Source organism: Tinamus guttatus, unplaced genomic scaffold (genome assembly GCF_059628265.1).
Source record: "Tinamus guttatus ecotype Peru unplaced genomic scaffold, ASM5962826v1 Tinamus_guttatus_pri_ptg000213l, whole genome shotgun sequence".
Taxonomy (NCBI): Eukaryota; Metazoa; Chordata; class Aves; order Tinamiformes; family Tinamidae; genus Tinamus; species Tinamus guttatus.
Window position 1 is genome coordinate 9,122,303 of NW_028288747.1, and position 23,390 is coordinate 9,145,692.

Genomic DNA, 23,390 nt, shown 5'->3' on the forward strand with positions numbered 1-23,390 from the left:
AAGCACAAAGGCTGTTTTGCAGCACCGTTCTAAGAGATCGGTTTGAGCAAATTCTTGATGAAAAGCATTGCTAATCTTTGGTACTCGTTCTCCAAATATCCAGATTTCTCCAGGGGAAATAAATGTAAACATTTCTGCTGTCTGATATTTAAAACCCTATTCTCACTAGGATGATACAGTGCCCAAGAAGATTGTATCATAGGAGTAGCAGTTCCATAAAGAGTTCTGTAATGTAAGGTGTTCCTAGTGATGATCTTATTCACCAAAGTATTAGGAGAATGCAGTATGGAAATGTGGTGAAAACTGAGATGAGTTTGTCTCCACGTGTTTCCAAGACCTAGTCCTGTGCTAATCCTCCACGAAGCAGTAGGTGTTAAGACTTGATAGTATGAATAAGAAACATGTTGCATGCTGTTTTGGTTCGTTTTCATTACTGTTAAGCTATTTACCAATTTATAGAATTCAAAGTTTGACTGACAGAGGTCAGGACAGACAGAGACTTGCGTTATTTTAGCAATTTCATGTTGGATTTGCTTACCTGTGCTGCGTCAGGCCACATAGGAGAGATGACCTTGGCAATGGCACATTGCTATGACTTTAATATTTTGCCAGCCTATCTGGGTAGCTATGTAGGTAACTTGCATACAGTCCTTTTAAGCACAGTCATTTCATGTCTTATTATTTTAGATAGAAGAGTATAGTGTGTATGTGTCTGTACATATGCACATAAATATATGTGTGTCTATATATTTATATATACACACAGAGAGATAAAAGTCAAACTTTTTTGCCTATTTTTTAAATATCTGCTGTAAATTTCATTTAACAACTTTCTTATGCATTTTGCATATTTAAGGTACCATATCAGGGAATGTCTAACTGCTGTAAGACTAAGCTTAAATTATGCTTTTTAAACAAATCCTTCTGGAAAGATATCAATGGTTTTAACTTCAGACATTCCGATGCTTAATTTTTCTAGCAAAATATCTTTGAAAGGCTAAATGTCATCTTGGTGTTATGGCTAACAGTCTCATTCTCCCCAAAACATATGGTTATTGTTTTGCCCTCAATTCCTTGTGCTTTTTTCTCCTTGTTTCTCAAAAATATCTACTCGATATTTTGTTTTAAATCTTTTCCAGGAGCAGTTGGTCATCACGGTGACAACCTTGCAGAGAAGATACTTTCTGTGCTTCCCAAGCTCCCTGACCACAAGACTGATGTGATGGTCAACATGGTGGAACTCACTGCGCTGCAGACTCCAGATGAAATGTGCAGTGTTATAGCACCTGGCTGCTTAGCACAACCAAAGTAAACATTCTTTTTTCTTCATTTTTTAACATATTGAGTATGTTTGTTATTTTGGCATGAAAAAAAAAGGAACAAAGAACAAGTCTTTTTTTGGGGAAAAAAAAAGTGTACAGGATAAACCCATCTGGTCTTAATTACTCTGAAATATAATCAGTTAGTATATGTGTGCTAAGCGATTGAACCAGATAAAACCCCTGAAAGTAGAGAATCTCAACTTTTTTTTTTTTTTTTTTTTTAGGATTTGTATTGTTTAAACTGGTGTAGATTGTTGTAATAGAAATCAGCACAGTTAAACCCCAGAACTTTCATGTGATTCTTTTTTTTCCTGCCTCAATAAGAGGCAGGTCTTAAGCGTGGCCTTCTGCTCTTACAAGCCACCTCATAAAGTGAGCTGCTTGCTGAGCTCTTGTTAAGAGTACCTTCTGACTTGAGGTTTTATCCCAGTTTTCAAATGTGGCCTCTGTGGTGGAAGGTAAGTTGGCATAAATTGAGGTATATGAACAACTGCATGAGGTTCTCTGATTTTTTTTTACTTTTTGTTTGTTTGTTTAGCGAGCGCATTTTATGTCAGTAAGTCTGAACAATTATACTTGGCTCTGTATAACTTGCAACTATAACTTTGCTTGTAAAGTACAGGAGATTTGATATTTCAACTTCTAGTTTCCAAGCATCCGATTTGATGTTTAAATTTCTAGTTTCCAAGCTATCTGAACTGAAAATTTCCCAAAGCTTCTGTAACAGAAAATACACCAGGTGCGGGTTTCGCACTGCAAGAAAACTCTTGTTTAGCAGAGTGCTATAGAAATTCATATGGTGCAAATGAGGTGAAAATGTCTCTTTGCCATAATGTTCCTTCCATGTATTAGAACATTTTTTTTTTTTTCAAAATGGGATACCTAATGTTGTGGTTATTCTTCTGGTTTGATGACTTCTGGTGTTTCATACCTGCTTCCCGCCCTCTCCCTCCTCCCATTCTCTCCTCTGTTCCTTCCCACACACCTTCACCTGGGGGAGGTGGAAAAAGCGGGGCCAGGCAGAAAACTTCTGTCTGTTCTAACATCCAGTCTTTAGTATATGAGAGCCTTATGATCATTTGTCATCTTCAATCTTCCACACATGCTGTAACTAGGTCCAGTGTCTAAGTTTCACCTTGAATAACACTCTGCTCTCAGGAGATGGAGAGGAAACATTCCTTTCATATAGATGGACTCAAATGAAAGTTAGTGCCAGGGTGACTAACTTTAAGTAAGTTATGGTTTTCATTTTATTGGCTGTGTTCCAGCTGATCACTGCAGAAGAAATGCCATGTCCTCAAGGTCTGTCTACACAGCAAATTGAAGATCTTGTTGCTTTTTGTGCTAGCTGTAATTAGCTACCAAAATAAGTAACATTTATGGCAGCATGGACTAGAGGGGAAGAAAGGTATTTAATGCCCAAAGATTGGTGACTTTTGCTACCACTTCATTGTCCCTAACATTATTGACACCGAGATTATGTAATTGCTAGTGTGCCTTCCTCCGTTAGGCTTCAATCTTCTCAGCCACGTTTCTAGAAATAGGCTGTAGAGTTTTCGTGTTGTAAAGTGGCTAATGGTAAATACCTTGAGGTTTATTTTACTAATGGAAGTTGTTTTTTTACTAGTATGGTTAGTTATTTGTTTTGCAAAATTTCTCACGAGCAGGCGTTGTTAAAGAAGGGATGCTGGTTACGGGATGCTGGTTACTGGATGCTCGGCTGCTATTTTGCAAGTGCAGCCAAGTAGGGTGGTAGCAATGCGTGCCAGCTGGCTCTCTGGCAGCAAGGCCATGTTCCTGTAACAGCCTCCCTGTGCAGTGTCATCTTGCTGCATCTATCACTGGCAGGTTGAGAACACATTAGGCAAACAGCAGTCGTGAGTGACTGCACAAGAGGTCTTGCCTGGGAGCAGAGCAAATGGACTGGATGACCTCTCACCATCTCTTTTATGATAATATTTCTCCATGTTGGTGGCAGCTGAAGGAGTATCCCATGCCCGAGAAGACAGTCTCCACACCAAAATGTGGTTCCACAGTCTTCACCTGTGTCTTTTCATTTTTCCCCTCTAATTATGAAATGACTAGAAATAGTTTCTAATTTAAAATAGGCATTCCAAGCTCTGTTAAGACAGTTCCTTAGGAATACCAGAATCCATGACAGTGTCTGAATGGGTGGCTGAAGACTGTAGCTTCCATTCCATTTAAGACTGTTCTTAGTGTTGGATTATGAACGTGAATATTAATAGTCTTGACTAGTATAAAATTTAAAGTTTCCACCAATGAGCTTCTGTGTCAACGATGCCCTCGGTTCTTCGTGAACTTGGTTATTGCCGTTGGTAGCAGGCTTGGGAGTGTGCATTGCAACTGAAAAGGTAAGCCCTGATTTATATTTGTAGATGATGTGTGGCAATGAGTATTCCTGTGCTTGTAAATTTTTCTAGTAAGTGAAAGTGATACCTTTTCTAAGGAAAGAACTAGTAACTTAATTTGCAACCAAGTGAAATGTGCGTGGGGGGCTCTTCTACATGGTACTTTGTGATCAGAGAAGCCACGTGTTGTGGCATTTCACAAACAGACTCACATATTCGGAATATTTTTGAAATGCTTTTGTTTTTTTCTCTCAAGTTAATATTTGAGCCTATTGTGGTGGAGAAACAACTCTGCTCTCTCCACACAGCTTGCTATATTTAGCTTTTCTTATGGAATGCCTCTGCAACAGAAACATCTGGGCTCGGTTACAGAGTTAGCATATAGAATTAATGTATAATTTATGGCTGGTGTGGTGAAATAAAGCAGGGTTCTTTCCTTAAACCTAAGGAAATAATGGGCTGCTTTAAAGATTTAGATGAAAATGTATATGCCATATGCTGCTTAGGTTACTGTACTTTGAAGGTGCTCTCTTCACGAAGAAAAGAATTTCTAAACAAAAACTTTCAACCTATTCTAGATTTCTTAGCTTTGTTAGTATTAGTAGACTCAAAAATCTCGTGGAGCAGTTGTTTACCCTGCTATAATCATTGACATATTGCTGCTCCAGTGTGAATGTTAGTTGAGAATAATGTTCTTTCAGAATTAAATTTCCAAGTATTGTATTCGTTTTCATATATAGATGTGTGTGTATATATACAAATATACATAATGAAATGGTTTATAGACATAAAACAAAGACATATACTGTAAGCCAGAACTGTCTGTCTGTTTCTGATTAAAAATCATGATAGCCATCCTGTCCTTTCAAAAAAGTGATGCAAAATAGGAGTGGAGATTGTGAAAGCTTAAAGTGGAGGCAATTTAATAAGTTTATGTTGATTGCAGCTGTCTTTGCGTTTTGCTAACCCAATAGTATTAGAAGGAATGTTTCCTTTTTAACAATTTCAGCTGAACTGCTACTTTTAAGGGCACACTAAGCGGCTTAGCGTATTAGCGATTGTCTGCTAGGCCGCACATCGAGCTGTGCGTGGCCGTGCCCCATGCGGCCTGTTCTCAGAGGTACTTGTGGGCTCAGTTTCTGCCGCCCCCACGCTGCATGCTTGGGGGTCACGCTGTCACGCAGAAGGGCCTGCAGCGGGGGCCGTGCTGAGCCCCGGGGTGGCCCGCGTGGTGCCGCTCCTGCCGCGTCGCGCGCGGCTGCTGAGGCGCCGGCGGCACCGGCGCTTGCGCGAGCGGCGGCTCACGGCTCGCTCGCTGCCTCCAGGTCTGTGGTGTGTGGGAACGAGGAGTACAGAGTTGCATGGAACTGAGCTGTGGGTAACTGAAGAAATACGTATGTTTACTCTTTTTTTAATCTGTTCTTTTATTACCCAAGAACGCTTTTAATGTGCTCTCATATTTTGCCAAGTAAACTGAATACCAAGTTCATTTACACACATTTCAAGAACTTGATGAATAGAGATTTTCTTACTTGCCTTTCCACTCTTACTTCCCTTTCTCCAGTCTTTGGAGTCTTTAAGCTTCTCAGAATTCAGTGTGGTGATAAAATCTCAGGGGAAAAAAAAAGGCCAGATTTCTAACTAAAATACACATTTTTAAGATGTACTATCCAACAAGCCATTGGGTTCTTATGGTAGGTATTTTTTTCCATAACAATGCAAAACTATAATATACATTTCCTGTTTGGGCTGCTATGCCTAAATCAATTTAGTGAGCAATATCACTGAGGTGTCTAGGCATATTTGACAAAGCAATTGGAGCCACTAAATCATCTACATTGACACGGGGAAAAAATAAGTTCAATTTGAGGTGATCTTGTCGATGGTGTGATTCAGAAAAAATTGATATGGAGGCCAGATGTTTAAAACATGGTATTCACAATTTTTCCTTTGGTCTTTATATGAGAAGTGTATGGATAGCTGCACTGAGAGGGGAAGAAAGTTTGTTTAAAAATTAGAACAATCCATGAGATACAGTAGTAAAATTTCAGTGTCTCATGTTCATGAAAGTTGAAAGCACCTATCTTTTCTCATCCACCTTAGCTTTGACATATGTTGTTATTTATATTTTGAAGCAATTAGTACTTTAATTTGAAAGTATTAAAATTCTGACAGCTTAACTGGAGAAGAAAATCCCACTCTGTATCTGGCTTTATTCTTGTGCATGGTGAAACGATGCACCCAAGGTATTCGGGGGACTTGGAAGAAGTGGTTGGGGAAGCAAGTGTGAAGGAGACCAGGGTTCCAGTCCCAACTCTGCTGTCCACATGCTGCATGATCTTGAAGAAATTTAATTTCTTCCTACTTCTGTTTGCTCTTCTATCCTGTCCAAAAATTATTTTTAAGTGTGTAAAATAGAGAATTTCTTAGCATGTGTGTTGGTAAAACAAGTGACAGAAGATTTTGGGTTGCAGCTGGGATTCAGCTCCCTGGGAGCGGACACGTAATGCCGTGTTTGTTATAGGCTTGGGCTATCAATTAGTGACTAGCAATTAGCACAACTAAAGAGTGTGCTGCTTGTCCCAGGAAAATGCTGTAGCGTTTGTACACCCTGAGTGTACAGGGGCCTCCCAGCCCCCAGGAGAGAGATACATGACCGCGCTATGAGGTGATCCCTCCACAACCTTGGGTCGACTTCCAGAAGAGTATCTGCTCTTTGCTCCGTTCGGCAAAGGTATCTGTCTTTAGCAGAGCAAGACCTTCCTGCCTCCACAAGAGTTCCCGCTTCCCACCCTCGCTGCTGGGGACGGTACCCAGCGCTTCCCCATCGTGTTTGTGCCACGTGGGCAGAGTCTCTGCTGTTCAGCAGTTCTGTTGCTACCTCTTTGCTCACCCATCAACCCTTTTTCCAGTGGAGCAGCAGTTCTGGCTGTCCCTATTCAGTATGCCTGCAATGGTGAGTTTTACAGTCACGTATGATGCAAACTTAACATATAAGCTTAATTTGACAAAGAAGAAAGGAATAATAATTAAAACTGGAAAGGAAATAGTTTATTTTTAAGATGGATAATAGGCTTATTTCAATTTTTTGAATGCACTTTACTGCTTTTTTATTGGAGAACAAGAATCAGAAGGATATCTAAAAATAGAGATGCTTTTCTTAATACCAAACTAATTCTAAACTAAATATATTGGCCATGGCTCTTAGGTCTTTGTTACTTAAGAATAAAAATTGAATGCTAGCTGTAGATACCAATCTGAGAAAAAGACCTTTTTTTTTTTTTTTTTTTTTTTTTTTTTTTTGAAAAGTAACTGCCTTTTCTGTGGATGAGAATTTATGGCATAAATCAGAATAATTTTACTTTCAGGGTGAGTAACATTAAAGAGGAAAAATAATACTGGAGTAAGACAAGCGGGATGACAGGCGAGCATTTCCCTTGGTGTTCCTTGGGAGCCTTGGCACAGCGGAGGCCCGGCTGCAGGCAGCGGATGGCAGAGCTCCCGGCAGCGCGGAGAGGGCGCACGGCCGCATCGGGCGCTGTGTGCGGGCAGTGCTGGAGCCGCAGGGCGCTGCTGGGTCCCTGCTCCCAGCGAAGGGGTCCCCCCTGCTCCCCTCCTGCAGCTCTTCTGCTGTTCAATGCTTCCCTCTGCCGGGAGTTCCGGGCTCCTGCTCTCCTGGAGCTTCCTGCTTCTGCTTCAGCGTCTGTGCTGAGCCCTGCTCCTGCGCTTTGCTTTGCATCCGCGCTTAACCAAACGCACGCGTAAAACCCGCCCTTTTCTTATCTCGTTCTCATAACAGGGTGAGTCTGTCTTAACTGGGAGATTTATGAAAACAGACTTCCCCATGCATTAGAAAAAACATGGACGTTTCCCTTCCCCCACGTCAGGAGAGGTTTCAGCAATTCCTGTGTTTCCAGGGCTCATGCTGTGCCACTGATGTCCATTTCAGGGGAGGTTAATTGGCTTTATAGGGCTTTTTTATGTTAATATCTCTTGCATTTTCAACAGTCCAGCTGTGAGATGCTTCTCCAAAGGGCAGGTCAGAAAGTTAGGATGCCCCAAGCATAGCAGTTTCCCCAATCCTATTGCTGGGCTAGTTATCTTCCTGCTAGCTAGCTCTTTTATTGTGCTTGTATGGGCACAGAGCACACTGAAGAGTGGTTGCCTGTTCATAGTTTCCTTGTTGTATGGAATTTCTCAAGGCATCTTTGTACTGGCAGTGAAGCCCTGACTGCATCAGCCTCTGGGATTTGTTGATCTAGATGAGCATTCCTGTCCTGAGCAAAGAAAGGAGGTGTCTTCTCCCTGATTTCAAACCAAATTGAATCAATGTAACTGATTTGCCACAAGATAACAAGTCGATAAGATTTATTATATCTTACAGTAAATGTGCATTATTTGCTTAGATTCTCTCAATGCAGCAGACCTTGAAATGGAAAAAAGTGTGTGGAGTGTGTTTAGCGGGTGGAGAGTTCTCGGAAGAGGTCAACATCTCCCACTTGCCTGCACCATGTAACTTATAGCACTGTAAGAATACTGCACTGCTGTCTTGCAAAACCTCTCTTTGCTGCACTATTTCCTTTGTTGAAATGAACAGCAAAGGAATTATATGATCTCGGAAAATGTTTTGCTTAATAGGTGCCATGTTTTTTAATCATCTGTTTTGACAGGCCTGAGAAGCCTCAGAAGTTATCTTAAAGATAACAGGGATCTTGAAGCTTATTTTTCCAGAGATAAAGAATGTTTTGGCTTGACAAACTCTCAGCATCATCTGAGGGATTCTTCTTTATCTGAGCCTCCAAATGCCCAAAAAGGAATTCTGAAGGTTGTGGTGAATTGTTCTTGAAGACTATTCCTTTTCCTTAAGGGACACAACTTCATTGTTTGTCTGGGCTGGCTAAGCTTACTTGAAGTTTTTAGTCAGAACTCAGACTTTTTTGTATGTCCTCTAATAGTCACACAGCTGTCTTGAGAAAGTGTGGGGATCAGAAGGTCAAGACTAAGTTACTTGTGGAATCTGTTCATTGAAAATGGCAGAAACAAGAACTCTGCATGCTTACTTTTTAAGAGACAGATTCTTTCTTCTCTGGAGAAGTGTTCCCTATATTTCATCCCCACACATCTTCTTGGAGTACCATCATTAAGCTCCAGCTTTATGGTTTTCCTTGTCCCACAGTTCAATAGGAGGAAGACTGTCTCCATCTAAGCAAACTTCTTGAATCTCCAAAGTGGACTCCAAAGTTTCTTGTTTTAGAATATGATTTCCCAGCAACTGTTTCTTTGGCTGATAGTGTGAGATCTTTCTGAGACAAACTCTCACTTTGCCTGGCCAGCTGCCTTAAAGTTTGCCTCCTGAATGACCTCAAGAACAAGGTTTGAAAATGCAGTGATATACATTAGTGTCATTATATACTGTGGAATTGCTTATTTGCTGCTTAACCATAGTGCCAGAGCACAGGCTGGGTGAGCTGGGTGGGTGTGTAAATTTGGAATTCCCAAACAATAAAGTAAACCTCCTGGATCTTACAAAGGAGGAGAAGAAGGCATAATAGACTGATGAGAAGAACAAATGAAAGCTGCTCATTCTGATGAGGAGCCAGTGTTTGGGAAGGAAAGGGCAATCCGTTGGCAGTAGGTTTTGTTGCAAGTTTTGACTATATGGCTGAGATTCAAGATTTTGAACTTAATGGGAAGCAGGAATCAAAGCTTATGCAGGCTAGAATTTCTGTGAATTATTTATGTGCCAGAGCTTAAGAATGCTTTTTACCTTGGAAAGCAGGCATGATTTGCACAGACAACTTTTTTTTTTTTTCATCCTTTTTGCTTGGTACCCGTCTTAGTGCCCTCTTTTAAAATAAATGTGTAATTTCTGAAACTTTTGAAAAAAGACCTGTTCAAGATGTCTTCCGAAAAAATATACACAATCATTTCTTTGAGTGAGGAAGGATTGCTTTGTATGTGTGCAGACTTTGGATGAGAGTTTGAGGGTTCTCTTCTAACTTCTGGAAAAGAGTTACCTTCTCAGTCCATGTGCTCCTAACCTTTTCAGAGCCTGGAGGGAATTCCTTGTTCATCTGTATCTTTTGAGTGGTGGTTTTCTGTTTTGCAATCACCCTGTTTGGCCCCTGAGCGGAGGAAGGAGAGGCTTTGTAGGTACTTGCTATTGCACAAGTGTCACAGACCTCGCTGGTGTCTGAGTGAATTAGCTTTCCAGGGACCTCTGCTCTTTCGTTTGCCATCCGTAATGACGGGCTGTAGTGCCCAGCTCTCTTCATGGTTCCCGTTTGTGTGGAGTGCAGCATGGAGATGCTGAAGTGGTTCCTGCTGTGCTTAGAGCTGCTCGCTGTTTCAAAAGCAGTAGTGAAAATTGACCAAACCAGGGTGATTTTTATGCCTTGATTTGCAGAGAGCCTAGTCTTTCAGCAGGCTCCACTACAGTGAGTGCTACTTAATTTCCACAGAGAGGAGTGTATTTTCCAAAATAATGTTCAACTAGGAAAGATTTCCATTTACTGTGGGAGGAAAAAATTTTGAGACTTTACCAAAACCTCTTCATGGCTGTACTTATTTAAACAAGCAATAAGGAAAAGAAATGTCTATTGAGCCATTTTCAATTACTAGAAAGAGCAACAAAATACAGAATGTTCTTGCTTTCCCTGCAGCTCTGAGCTCCTTAAGAAAGGAAAATAAAACTTAGAGAAAGCTGAAAAGACAATGACACTGGAATATGTCGCAGCTTTAATGATGCAGGAATATGTCATGGCTTTGAACGTGGCTTTGCGCAGGCTAGAAAATACCCTCAATGAAAAGATTAATTTTGATTGTAAGGAGGGAATATAATGGAGGGAGAGTTAGACAGCACCCCATTCGCTTCATATACAAGCCCTTCTTTGGGAAGAGAAGACAGCATCAAAATTGAATGACAACAAAAAGCCATTTAAAAAAGAGCGATCTTGGCTTGAACAAAATTATACTTTCCTTACTCCTCCTGTGGTAGGCAGAAGTTTTTCAGGGAGGGGCTGTGAGAAGCTCTCCAGAAGGGTGGGTGAACATGTGCGACATAGATAAAGTCCTTATCTCTTTCTCCTGGACAGATCAGCCAGAGTATGGAAATGGTTATAAAAATGAAAGCCTGAGGCTGAAGCTTTATTCTTTCTGAAGAGCTGTCAGTTCTTGAAGACTAGAATTGGCCATATTAGGTTTGTTTGAGATCTGCAGAAGTTAAGGCTGTAGGTTTGTAGTGAACTATGGCAAATATGCTACTTTGAAGTAAGGAAGGGAAATAAGGAAGGCATCCAGGGCCAGGCCCCTCAGTTGGTCTAAATTTGCTTTCACCAATAGCTAGCAGAGAATCGGGCTCTGCCTGTTCAAATCACTTGTCCTTAAAATGTAAGGTCTGCTTCAGACTTTTTTTTTTTTTTTTGGTGGGTCTCTAACTCTGTATTTGGATGCTTGTTCTCAACTCATAAAGAGAAGTTCTCTGAATATTTTAACTCTTCCATGCTGTAAAACTTGGTAAGAAAATATTTTTGTGAAAAAGGAGTCACTTGTTTAATGGATTCTCTTTCCTTCTATGGCGAAATCATATTTCACTACCCTAAGCCCTCAAGATCATGTTGAAGCTTGCAGTGGAATGAACACCCAACTGAGACGTTGCTTAGGTAACTCTAGGTTTTAGGCCAGCAAGAGGGAGAGAGGTCAAAGGAGACTATAGCAAAAAGTGGCCTTTGCAAATAAAAACCGTTGGGAGGGAATTCCTGGCATTCTGTGGCATGTGGGTTTATTTTCTTGTGTTTCTGTTGTAAGAAAATCATGCTTCATGTATGTTCTTGGTAAATATTTTCACTTATACTATCTATCTCTGCAGCAAAAGGTGACCCAAAATATATTGGTTTTGCATGCTTGTAGGACATCTATTGGATAATAACCAGTGTGTCTGTAAAAGTGGACTTGGCGTTCCTATTCAACCCCTGAATGCAGATTCAGTTGTCAGCACCTCGTTACTAACTGTTCTTTCATTGGAATCATTTTTATTAAAACAGCTTTATGCAATAGCTTTACAACATAGGTTACTTTAGAGCATTCTGTTCTATTATGTTACATGTAACATTCCCAAGTAATACAGATGTTGTAAAGATCAGACTTTATTTTTAGCGTAATTCACTTGCTTTGTCCAAAAACTAAATTAAAATCCCTGACAAGTAACTCTTTAATATACACATTTTAAGGAGTTGCTTGGCAAGTGTTTCGATATACCTTGTATTGTATAACATCCTACTCAGAAGCTTTCAATTAACTTGATTCATACAGTAACTTAGTCTGGCATTCAGCTAGTTATCTTGCAGCTTGTAGGAATAAAGCATTTTACAGAACTATTTCACTGGAATAAAAGGCAGCCAGCTGAAATGTGGACAAGACTGGATGATGGTTATGAATATTAGAAAGCTTCAAGAAGTTATTTGCAGGCACTTTTTTCTTTCTGCCTGCAAAGTTTGTCCGCTGTTGGGAGGCAAAAATGAATCCTGGGGTAATGCTAGAAAGATCCAGGTCTATTATTGCAATTAGCAAGAGGGCTCTGGCTTCTTGGAAGCTTGTCTGAGTTGAGTGTGTTTGCTGGGCCGGCACCCCTGCAACAGAGTGTTGCAGAGGTGCCCTCTCTCAGCAATCCTTCCTTTGCTCCTACAGGGTTCTCCTCAAGGATTTCTTAGGGATTTTTTTTTATTTTAATGTTTATATTAATATCTTATTTTGATAAGGATTTCTTATTTTAATGCCAACTGGATTAGTTTATTATTTTGTACAGTGTTTATGAGACTTTAAAAATGGCTGTATGGTTTCTTTGGCTTTCATGTCTCTTTTCATCTCTTTTATCAATTTTTCGTCCCCACCTTCTTTTGTTGCTGCATGAGATGTCCAGTCTAAACTGGGCAGATCTTTTCTTACTGGGGAAAGTCACTTTTTTGGTATGAGCGAGCAGGTATCTTGGGTCTGCTGCCCCTGCTCTTGCGCAGTGGGCAGGAGCTCAACGCTTTTGCTGCTCTGTTTTGTCACCTTTCGTGGCCTGATTTGTAAAACCCATTCTGGTGCTGTCACAGCCCTTCCTGCCGTCTTCGGAATCAGTGGCTCTGTAACTGCCTGGCTCTTCCTGAAAAACTGGCATTTTCAGCTCCTCCTTTCCCAGGACAGTTATGTCACAGCAACTGTAGCTTCCCATTGCCTTATAAAATGTTGTACGTCCACACCTGACTCATTGAAAAATAGAGTTCTGGTTGCAAAAAGTAATTCTCTGTCTAACACTATTCCCTATTTTACTCTTCAGTGACTTTTTTTTGTTGTTCTGTTTGCCTTGAAGCAAGCAAACTTCCTTATGTGCTCATGTGGATGGTGAATTTGCTCTTTCTGGCCGTCCTCTAGTTGCTGGTGTGCGCTTGGTTATTTAACATTTGGATCACTCGTAGTAGTGGTGGGGTCTAAATAACAGGTGCCTTTTTGAGTGATGATAGACAGGTCAGAGGAAGGATTGAGTTAAAATGTTTTAAAAGGTACTGGCCACATTTTAGAGCTTGAAAGCTCTTTGCTTAGCTCATAGTTACTTTGGTTTTCCCTTTGTACAGTGTGTGTTCAAAATAATGTCTGTGTACACGATGGGGCTTAGTGGGGTTTAATACTGCAAGGATTAATAAGACCTAAACATCAATCAGCCTCCATCAAAGCTGGTTCTACCCCTCCGAGATGTTACTTAGTTGCTCTCCCTCTCATTTATTTCCTTGTTCCCTCTGCTTAGGATGTTAGGAAAAAGAGTTAAAAATGTATCATGAAACCTAGTATTTGATAAAGATGTTTACTGTAGAACAAGCGGCAGAAGAAAGAATAATCTTTAGAAAAGATTAGTGCAATCCTGGTTGTATTGATATACTTGATTTTCAGTAAAGATTTTGGGTTAACCCAGGTTTTGAGAGGAAATGCATATATTGTAAGATAACAAGTGTTTGTTTTCAGGATAATAATCATGCAAGATTATGGACTTCAGAGGTTCTAGGATTTGGTAAGTGACTGCTATAAAAGAACTTCAGGCAAAGACAGGAATCTGTTTCTCGGTGCCACTGCCAGGTGCAGCTTCTGTTTCTGGACTGTCTTTATATAACTAATGCTCCCCTTTTCAGTCATGCTCCAGCCTGGTAAGCAGCAACACCGCTGCATGGGTCCCTTTGCTGCGCCCACTGCCTTCCTAAACATGTCTTTGGTCCCTTGGAGACTTGCCTCAAGATGGCATCTTCCAGCATTAGTCTGCCTGGAAGGCTACAAGCAGTTATGGTTGTGGTGCTTGCTGGGTGTTGTCTGCATAGTGAGTAAAACTGCTCAGATTTGCAAGATTTTGCTCTAAGGAACTTGCTGCAAACACAAGTTATTTGGAAGGCTTTTTGAAACGAATTCCAGAGTAGGAAAAGAAGCTAAAATAACAGTGTCAATTCTTTTGGAAATGAAAAAATGTTACTGTTTGCATTGGGACTGTCATAGTATGTACCTGCTCTTATTGTGACTTTAGTGCATCTACCTGGTTATCTTCCCAGAGTGTGAAAATCTGAGTGGAGAAAAGCAGAGGAAGAGAAGATACCACTTTGTAGTCATCAAATTCATCTCGTTTGGGGACTAGGAGGACTGGATTGGAGAAAATGGTTTTCATTGAGTTTTTTCAGGGCATTGAAGGGGAGAGTAAGTACCTAGTGCTGTGAAAGGACAAATCAGAGACATGCTTCTGTGACAGAGGTCAAGCACTTCACCCTAACCTACAAGGCTCCACTAAGCATAAAGGAGATGCCTAACTGGGGTCTGTCATTCCATCAGTTTCCTTATAGGAGCAAACCTTTCCATTCATCCTGTGTGATTTGGAAAGGAAGAATTCTTCTGAGTTTGAATATGCTTTCCGGGCACTATGAACTCTTCTGAGTTCTCAGATAAAGACACAAGTACTGCGCTCAAGTACTGCATGTTCTATCCAGATTTGGTTTAGAAAAAAAAAATGAGGAGCTTTTAATTTTCAAATAATGCAGAATCTTTCATGTTATTGTGTCCTAATGAAACTAAGAAAATGCTTCATTTGCTAGAATACACATGCTACCTTTCAATTACCTCCATGGTCAAAAATAAAATACTATCCTGACCCTCTCTTCTTGACTGCTTGAGATACTTACGAAACACATATTTTTGGCTTTTTGGAAAGTATCTGTACAATCTACAGCCCATCTTCAGGATTTCTCCCATGGGAACGCTGGCATTACTGCAAAACGATACTGCTATTTGCACAGTAGTCGCATACAGTAGTCACATAATCAAGTGTAACATCCAGCCTCTTGCAAGGCATGGCTCGCGATCCTGTTTTGTAGCATACTAACACAGTTGGCTTCAGAAACGTGTCTGGGGAGAGCCTGGTCCCTTGCCAGCCATTTCACACTAGTGCTCTTGATCCTTCCAGTAGTCCCATAGGAGCAACTATGCTTATTTTGAGGAACTCTTCCCCCAAAAAAATGTTTTATAGCTGATGAGGAAATAACCTTGTAGCAACATTAGCAACCATCTGAAATTGCAAAGTGAAGTCTGCCTTCTTGTGACTTGTAATGTATGTGTGCATTAGTGTTTTATTTAAATAAGAGTTTCCCGAAGGGAAGAGAACAGTCTTGGTGTCCTGGCAAGTAAAGGGCTTGTTAATACAATTTGGAGTTCTAGTAACTTTGTAATTTGCAGAAAAAGGAGTATGGTAGTTGTAGCTCTCCCAGAGCACTAGCTCTCCTTTGCACAGGGCAGTTTGGAAAGGTGCAGAGTTGATCGATGTGGTTTCTCCCTGCAATATCAGCTGCTTCTGGTTGCTCAATCTATTAAATAGAATTTTATTTAATCCTATGTGCTAGCACTTGGGATGCAACAGCGCACATAGGGAAAGACTGTATTTGTCTTCTGTGATAGAAAAATAAAGAAAATAATGCACAGTGAAAACTACCACAATATTTCACAGCCTATAGGCTGATCGAGTGCTTCATACTTTATTTTTTCCTAATGTTTCACTTTTGTTTGACTTAGCAGTTTTACGATTCAGATTGATATTAATAGTCTTGGGAAAATAGTAAACAGAACAAAATGGTAAGAAATCAGAGCCCCCAAAACTCCTCGTTGGACTGTGGTGTTTTATTTTTGTTACTGAAAAAAATGCTATATTGTCTGTCTACAATCAGATGAAACACTAGAAGGGCTATCATTCTATATAATCATTGAATGTGACTAAGTCTGTTAAAATGAGTATCATTAATTCTATTTAATGGAAAAAAAAAAAAACTGTCCATGTTTTTAAGAAGCACTTCGAATGTCTTTTTATGCTTTCTTTCCCACTGAATAGTTATTCAGTGGGAAATATTTATAATATTATTATAATATTTGTAATAATATTTATGGTTAAAACTGAATATTGAAATGTGAGGAATTAGATTCCGTTTATAAACTAATTTGCTTTTCAGATACATGGAATGCATGCATGTGTGCATGTGTGGATTTTCCTTACATTCAATTATAGTTTGCAGATTACTTATCGGTTCTTTTGACTTTTCCATTGTGGTTTATTACACACTGGTGCCATTGGTTTACACTATTACGTCTTGAGATGAGGAGAGAAAACAAATGGAATTCAAATTTTTCAATAACGTTTTCTAGCCAGCTGCATTAGCTCTTGTTCATGCTGATTAGCAAGTAAAATTGTTCAACATCGTGGATGTTGAAGTATGTCAAATCTGTTGGGTTTCTAGAGCAAAAGAAAAGAAAAAAAATGCTTTCTTGTATATGTGTCTTAACCACAGCCCTGTTTTATGCTGACCTATGCTAAAACGCTTGTCGTTACAAGTTCACCTGATGCTTGGATTGAGGAAATGTTTGATAAAACGGAGGGCATGGGCTCTGTTGGTGGCTTTGGCAAGTAATGAACCTGCTTCAGATGGTGGCTGACCACAGCGCTCAGATTTGCATGGATGTGCTTATAACTAGATCCGTCTGTAACATAGATACACAAGTGAGCCAGTGCAGCCAAGTTTCAAAAATAAATAAAAGGGTCAATATATAGCATTAGCATTCACTTTTGTTGAGAGGTTTTTTCCCTTGCTTTTAGCAATTCCTGATGTGGTTTGAATCCTTGCAAGCTTTTTACAATTGATTCTTAGGTTTTATTTCAATTCAGATTATGCATGGGACCAAAAACACACCAATTTTAGAGGCAGGTTTGCTCTCTGTCTATTATGTGTGAGAGGAAAAAAAGATGAAGCCCCTAACAAAGGGCTCTGGGTGGACAGAGCTGCGTCGGGGCAGTTCAGGCTTGCTGTATTACTTGTGTTTATACAAATCTTGTGAATTGTTTGTTTTTAAGTTCTCCTATGCTCTACTGATAACTGGGAACACATTTTTTCTTCTGTTGGGAGTGGAGTGGTTGTGGTTTCATTGGAACACAATAGTTTATATGGAACACAATGGTTTTGCAATTTAAAATTACGGTGTTGCTTTAAAAGTTTCTTTGAGATAATTCTTTCACAATTCTGGTATGACCAAAATGAGATTGTGATATTATGTCACTTAGCTTTTATGTTATCTTAGTGTTTTTTTTTTTTTTTTTTTTCCTCTCTCAAGTTTTGCTACTGTGCCTGTGAAAATCCTGTCTCCTACCTCATGCTGCTTGTAAGGTGAACCAGAATCTTTTGTTTGCATGATCTTCAGTGACAAATTTAAAGACTACTTTCCTGTTCCTATTTGTCTTACTAGTTTGTGTCTGCTGAATGGTGACTTCTTTGTTTTGCTCTGCTCCAAATGATGATCAAGAGCCTATTTTATCATCGTCCTTCTAAAAAAGTCTGTAAAACTTCAGTTAACTTGAATGGGCTTGGAGTGTTGTCCTAAAGTACAGGCTATATCTGTAAGCATGCCTTATGAAGCTAAGAATGATCTCCTGAATGCTCTTTTATTGTGAAAATTTAACTGAATGCTGTGTTTTAGGCAACTCTTCCCTTGTATCTTAGACAAACTAGGCTTAGTTTCTGAGCCGTGGCTTTCAAAGAGGAACCCTTGTGTTCTTTGCGTGCTTGTTTTATGGTCACATTGAGGCAACACTGTGAGAGCCCAGGAAAGCTTCATGTGTGACACAGAGTGGTCTTGCAGGTCGTGTTGCTCTGCTGCTTGCTGCCATTAAAGTTTGAGTAAATTGGTGGTGAAAACCTATTAATTTAGACTGCATATAATGATATCTTGCTGTCTCTCTGACACTTTTTAAAAACAAAGATGTGTGCTGGGTTTGTCATGCAGAAGAATAATGTATTGAAGTTTGCTAACATTTAATAATAGGTTGATCATGGAGGGCTTTGTTTCTGTACTATTAATACACTCCTATAATAAAAATATATATACTACCAAATATTCCTAGTTTATACTTAGTAAATAGCGAAGTATATCACGTAGGCAAGGCCTCTAGTTTTCATTTGGGGGAAGTTAAATAGTTTAAGGAAATAACAATATGGAGCATTCCCTTTATGTGACTCCCGGGGGGCTTGCTTTATTTTATGCTGTAATAACTCATCACAGAAGGGCTGAGGTTTACTCTGGCAAACACCTAGTTCCTGCTTGAGCAGGCTCCCCAAGATCACGTTTCCAATGTCTGTGTCCAGGTGGCTTTTGAGTATCTTCAAGCAAGGAAATTCCACAGTCTCTCTGGGCAGCCTCTCCAGTGCTCCTACCCTCACAGTAAAGAACTAAGTACTTCGTTTAAAAAAAAGACCTTTCGAGCTTTGTATTGCACCTTAATGGATAGATTAACTTTTCCCAGCTTCTACTGTCTCTAACTGTACACAACAATATGCTTTGGTTTATTGGCTAGAAATCTTCAAACCAAGTTGCCGTTTGCGCGTGAAAGAACTCAAGGGTATCATACTCCTGAATTATACCTCACTGCTGCTTGCTGAAAAGCCACTGTCTCTGTAAATGTTTCTCGTGATTTTTTTTTTCTTCTGAAGCATGTATTTTGTTTGCATCAGAAATATTTATATGTAGTGTTCTGTCTCTTCTTTTATACAGTGTAAGTGCATGATCACTGTTAATTAAATATATATATATTTCTGGAGATTGAAAGAATGAAAATTAACTAAACCCACTAAACTAAACCTATTTCAATATGCAAAATTGTAAAGTAGGCTTTTTTTGGTGAACTTCTTTGAAGCATCCTGCTAATAAAGTGCTTCGAGGAGCTTTTTCAGGCTTTTACTTGGAACACTTCTATAGTGTATAATCACCACATGTTATGATTCAGAGAAGAATTTTGATCAGATTTTTGTAATTGGTATTTCCTTCAAATACTGGTGTCCACTTGAGTAACTGGATTACTGCAACAAATTAGTAATATTTTAAAAAATCTATTTCCCCTCTTTTTAAAAACAATGTTTTAAAGAAGTGTTTATTATGAAAGCCAAAAATGTTGTTTTGCCAAGCGTATATCCAAGATTTACTTTGAGTTCTGCCAAATCCATGGCAAAAATTAGTTTGGACCAACTCCTTATTGGTCACTTTGGGCAACCCATGAAGAAAAGCTGTGTAATTCCACCCCATTTAATTGGCAAAATGTGAGCTAATGCAGATGATCTCGCTCGTCTGTGTCATAGATGCTAGAAGAGAAGCATACGGAAATTTAGAAATGGCCAGAGCCAGTTCTCTTTATATGCTGGTCAATCATCTTCAGACTGTATTGCTGTATATGATATTTCCAGTCCTTCTGGATGAAAGGCATTTTGCATGGAAATAGGCCACCCTGGAAACGCGCAGTGCGTGATTGCGCCGCTCGAGCGCGTTGCCGGCCGTGCGCGCTGGCGCCCGGGCCCGTCCGCAGTCCCGCGAGCCGCCCCGAGAGCCTCCCCCAGGGCTCAGCATGCGCGGTCTCTGCGGCGGCAGCCTGGCCGGCAGGACGAGCGCGCTCTGCAGCCCGCGCGGCTTTGCCCTGCGCCTCGGCGTGCTGCCCATCCCGCACGGGCAGCCCCGGCTGCTGCAAGGGATGTCGAGCGCTTGGTGGGCAAGGCAGCCATCCCGTCTGCTGGAATGAGCTCACTGAAACATCTCGGCTTTTACATGGAAATTCATCCTAAAAGACTTATCCTCTGTGTTACTACTACAGTTTAACAAGCTGGCCCCCTTTAGTGAGATCGTATCAAAGACATGATTGGCTTATAATACCTATATAAATTTTTGGTATGATTCCATTTCAAGATGTTGAACATGACATTTATGCTTTTTTATCTATGGGTCTCCTGTTTTTATTTAAAGAATGTTGTTAGATTTCCGTTTGGTTGTTTGCTTTTTTTTCCTTTTTAACTGTGATTATTGCTTTAACATTGCTTTTGGCAATGTAAAAAGAAGATGATTTTAAATAAAAATCATATTGTTCAGTCAGAAAAGCTGGTATCTTAACAGCATGTCCGATGATGTTTAGTGCATCAACTGTCTTACCAAGTTATGCTAGTATGAGTTAATGAGTTAACTTGATCTTGATGGGACACAGCCTTCCTTGAATCGATGTGGAGAGTAGGGAGAGGGAAGGAGGGTCTGTGTAAACACCGCAGGCAAAGGCTGAAGCGATCAGCCTGCCATTAGCCCTTTATCTAAGGGGCTCTTGGCATATAAATCAAACAATAAGCTCTCCGTTTTGAATCAGTGCCAAAACACACAGGCACAGTTGAGTCTACAGCAGATTACACCCACCAAGTGGCTTGAGGGCTTGGAGTGAACTGGAAAATAACCTTTAAATTATTCGGGGAAAACATTTATATTCTTTAATGTTGGCCATCAGGCTTTTTTTAAGTACCGTTTGCATGTTCTAATCTTACAAAAAAAAAAAAAAAAAAAAAAACAGAGCAATTTAAAATACATCTAAGGATATAAAGATAATGTTCTAAATTGGAAGGCGATCAACTTGTTTTTTAGAAGTGTTTTGCCATGTTGTAATGTAATTAATAATCCAAAGTGAGGATGGGAATATCCAGTGGCCTTTCTTCATTTTTCTGCAAGCACAGTGCTGAGTTGAAATTTGCTTCCTAAGGTCAAGATGGATTGGAAAATGGTTCAGGCTTTCACTGTCTACAAGTTGCCTTTAGTCTTGCTAACTATATAAAAACGTCCTATAGTGAAAGTTCAATCCATTTTTAAGAGTCATATATGGTCTTTAAAAAACAACTATCATTTTGTCTTTTACAAATAAGTGTCAATCACTTCTGGCACGGTAGCAGCTGGATGCACAATTGACACAAATTTCAAAGTAAACTTTTTTTTTTTGGCTAATTTCTGAAGAAATTAGCAAAAAAATAGCAATTTTCTTTCCCTGCAAGCTCAGGGAAGAGCACATTGTCCAGCCAACGTGGATGAGCACAAGCGTATAGCAAGACTGGAGACTTCAAGTTCCGAAGTAGCTCACGGAAATCAGTATTTAAGTTAAATTCTGTTAGAGCCACCTCGTCACTTTGGGAAAGGTGGAACCCAGAGGTGCCGGCCGCTCGGCCCAAGCCGCGGGTCCGCGGGCACCGTGCGGCAGTTTCGGGGCCGCCTGCCCGCGGGGCCGAGCGCGGCCTGTGGCGGCGAGTGCGTTGGGGCAGCGGGTTGTTCTCTTGGCCCGGGACTGCTGCGTTTGGGCTGGGGTAGAGCGTGCTCGGGGCCTTGGCTCCTCTCCCCTCGATTATCCTGCTGGCTAGTGTGTCCCAGGAATGTGTAGCATATCCGGTGGAGTCTTGGCACAGCTTATTCTCTCTGAAGCAGCAGGGGAATTGGAAGAGCGATTATATCTCTTAATACATGGCCCCTCGCTCCAGGCTAGTAGCCAAATTATGTGTCTTACTGCAGTCCTGTGCTTCCCCTCAGTTTATCCGTGTTCAAATGACATGTTGCCAACCATAGGTTTATTCTTTATAGCAACTGTCTTCTAGTAACTGTTATTTTTTGAAAGCCTCTGCATTTAGTGTGGATGTTGTGTCTCTCTAAAACAAGTATGAGTTACTGTAAAGGATGTATTGGCAGGGTGCTCACATGTTTTTAGCAGTCGCTCAATTTTAGGCAGTTTGTAGAACTAACAAAGCTCTAACTTAACCTGTTTTGCCTCTTCCTCTCCTCTTGGGGAAATACGCACAAGTAGCTGAGCTATAAAGTTCTGCAGACATACCATGAAGGTTTTGCTTTTACAGTAACTGCAGCATCTGTATGTCTCATGTTGAGGTCATGATTGCATATGCTGGAATGTTCTGCTTTCAGCTGGTCGGTTTTTGAAGCCCACTCTGGGTCTTTTGCTTATTCAAAACCTGTGTCAACAAGCGTGGTCTTTTGTTTTCTTGTTTTTGTTTAATCCTGCATCCTTTGCCAGATGTAGAAGTAAGAGCAGCCTTTGTGTGTTCTTCCTTCATTGATGTCTTCCTTGAATAACATCTTCCACACTGTTTCTTGCTGCTTCTGATGCAGGCTGTGCTTTCACCTGAGCCCAGGCAGCCTAAAAGAAGAAAACCCAACTGTGCCAAGTTGTCATCTTGTTCCTTGATATAAACTGCAGGACATCTTGTAAGGAAATTGGACTTACAGATAATGGCTCCTCAGTTTGGCCTTTGAAAAGGTCATGAAAGAGATTCTTGACCTCGTGATACTTTTTTTCAATAAGCCTGGGGACACTGCAGAGCTTGCAAGAAGGTGAAGGACAGTTTGTTATACTGGTAAGAGGAACACTGGATAACCTGGATTTGTCCAGGGAGGCAAATCAGCCTAGGCAAAATTCAAGTAATAGGTGATAGAGGGTGCAATTTATATTATGCTTTACTACAAATGAGATAATATCAGAGTAACTTGCTGTATCTTGCCTGAGGCTGCATGTGCAGCTAGTGATTTTGGTGATTCTGATAGCCTGTATAGATAGCGAAGAGCATTTGACTTGGTTAATTAAGCATTTTGATTAAAGACATGCATCAGCTAATTAGTACTATAAATGCTAAATGGGTTATAAATATAAATGATGTATTGGTGTACATCATTTATATGGTTTTACCATGCATTGGAATACATCATATACATTGGTTATAAATGATGTATTGGTAGAGATGTGATCCTAAGTGGGGAGCAGTTAGTCACTGAATGGGTATATTTTTCTAGTATGGTCTGGCTCCTTGACCTTTTGCTCTTGCATTAGTGAGCTGGGAGAGCATGTGAAATAAATTAGCAGTAACAGCTGAGACCTGGAGCAGTAAGGGAAGTAAATCTCTATAGCAGTGGTGTGAAGTAAGAAAGAGGCATTTCATTTTAGCCGAATTTAGAAGCATGTTGTTGGGCATAGGTGTCCCAGGGGTGCGTGTGTCCCCTGCTTTCTGTTGTTGCCTTCAGGTTTGCATCTACTGTGACAGTTCCATCAGCAGCACTCAGTGTTGCTATTTGCAGACTGCTTTTTTCAGCTCGGGTGTTAAACATCCCAGTGGCAGCACCCTCTTCCCTCCCCGCTAAATACCCAGCGTGAGGGGCTTTCAGAATCAGCCCGCAGGTATCAAACATCTGTTGGTCCCTGGGTGCTTTCTGTCCAGTTCTCCTGGGCAATATTCTCCTTGCAGGGCAGGACCAGATCAAGAGAATAAGTCCAGATTATTTTAATAAATGCAAAATTAGCAAATAAAGGCAT

The 23,390-nt window shown here is 40.4% G+C and overlaps 1 protein-coding gene across 1 annotated transcript in view; it reads left to right on the forward strand.

The window, feature by feature from the left end:
* SCFD2 (sec1 family domain containing 2) overlaps positions 1–23,390 on the forward strand; it is a 179,356-nt gene that overhangs the window by 4,542 nt on the left and 151,424 nt on the right. Inside the window, exon 2 of the mRNA XM_088524794.1 lies at positions 1,140–1,308. Coding sequence (XP_088380920.1) covers positions 1,140–1,308 — 169 coding nt within the window. The remainder of the gene's footprint in view (positions 1–1,139; positions 1,309–23,390) is intronic.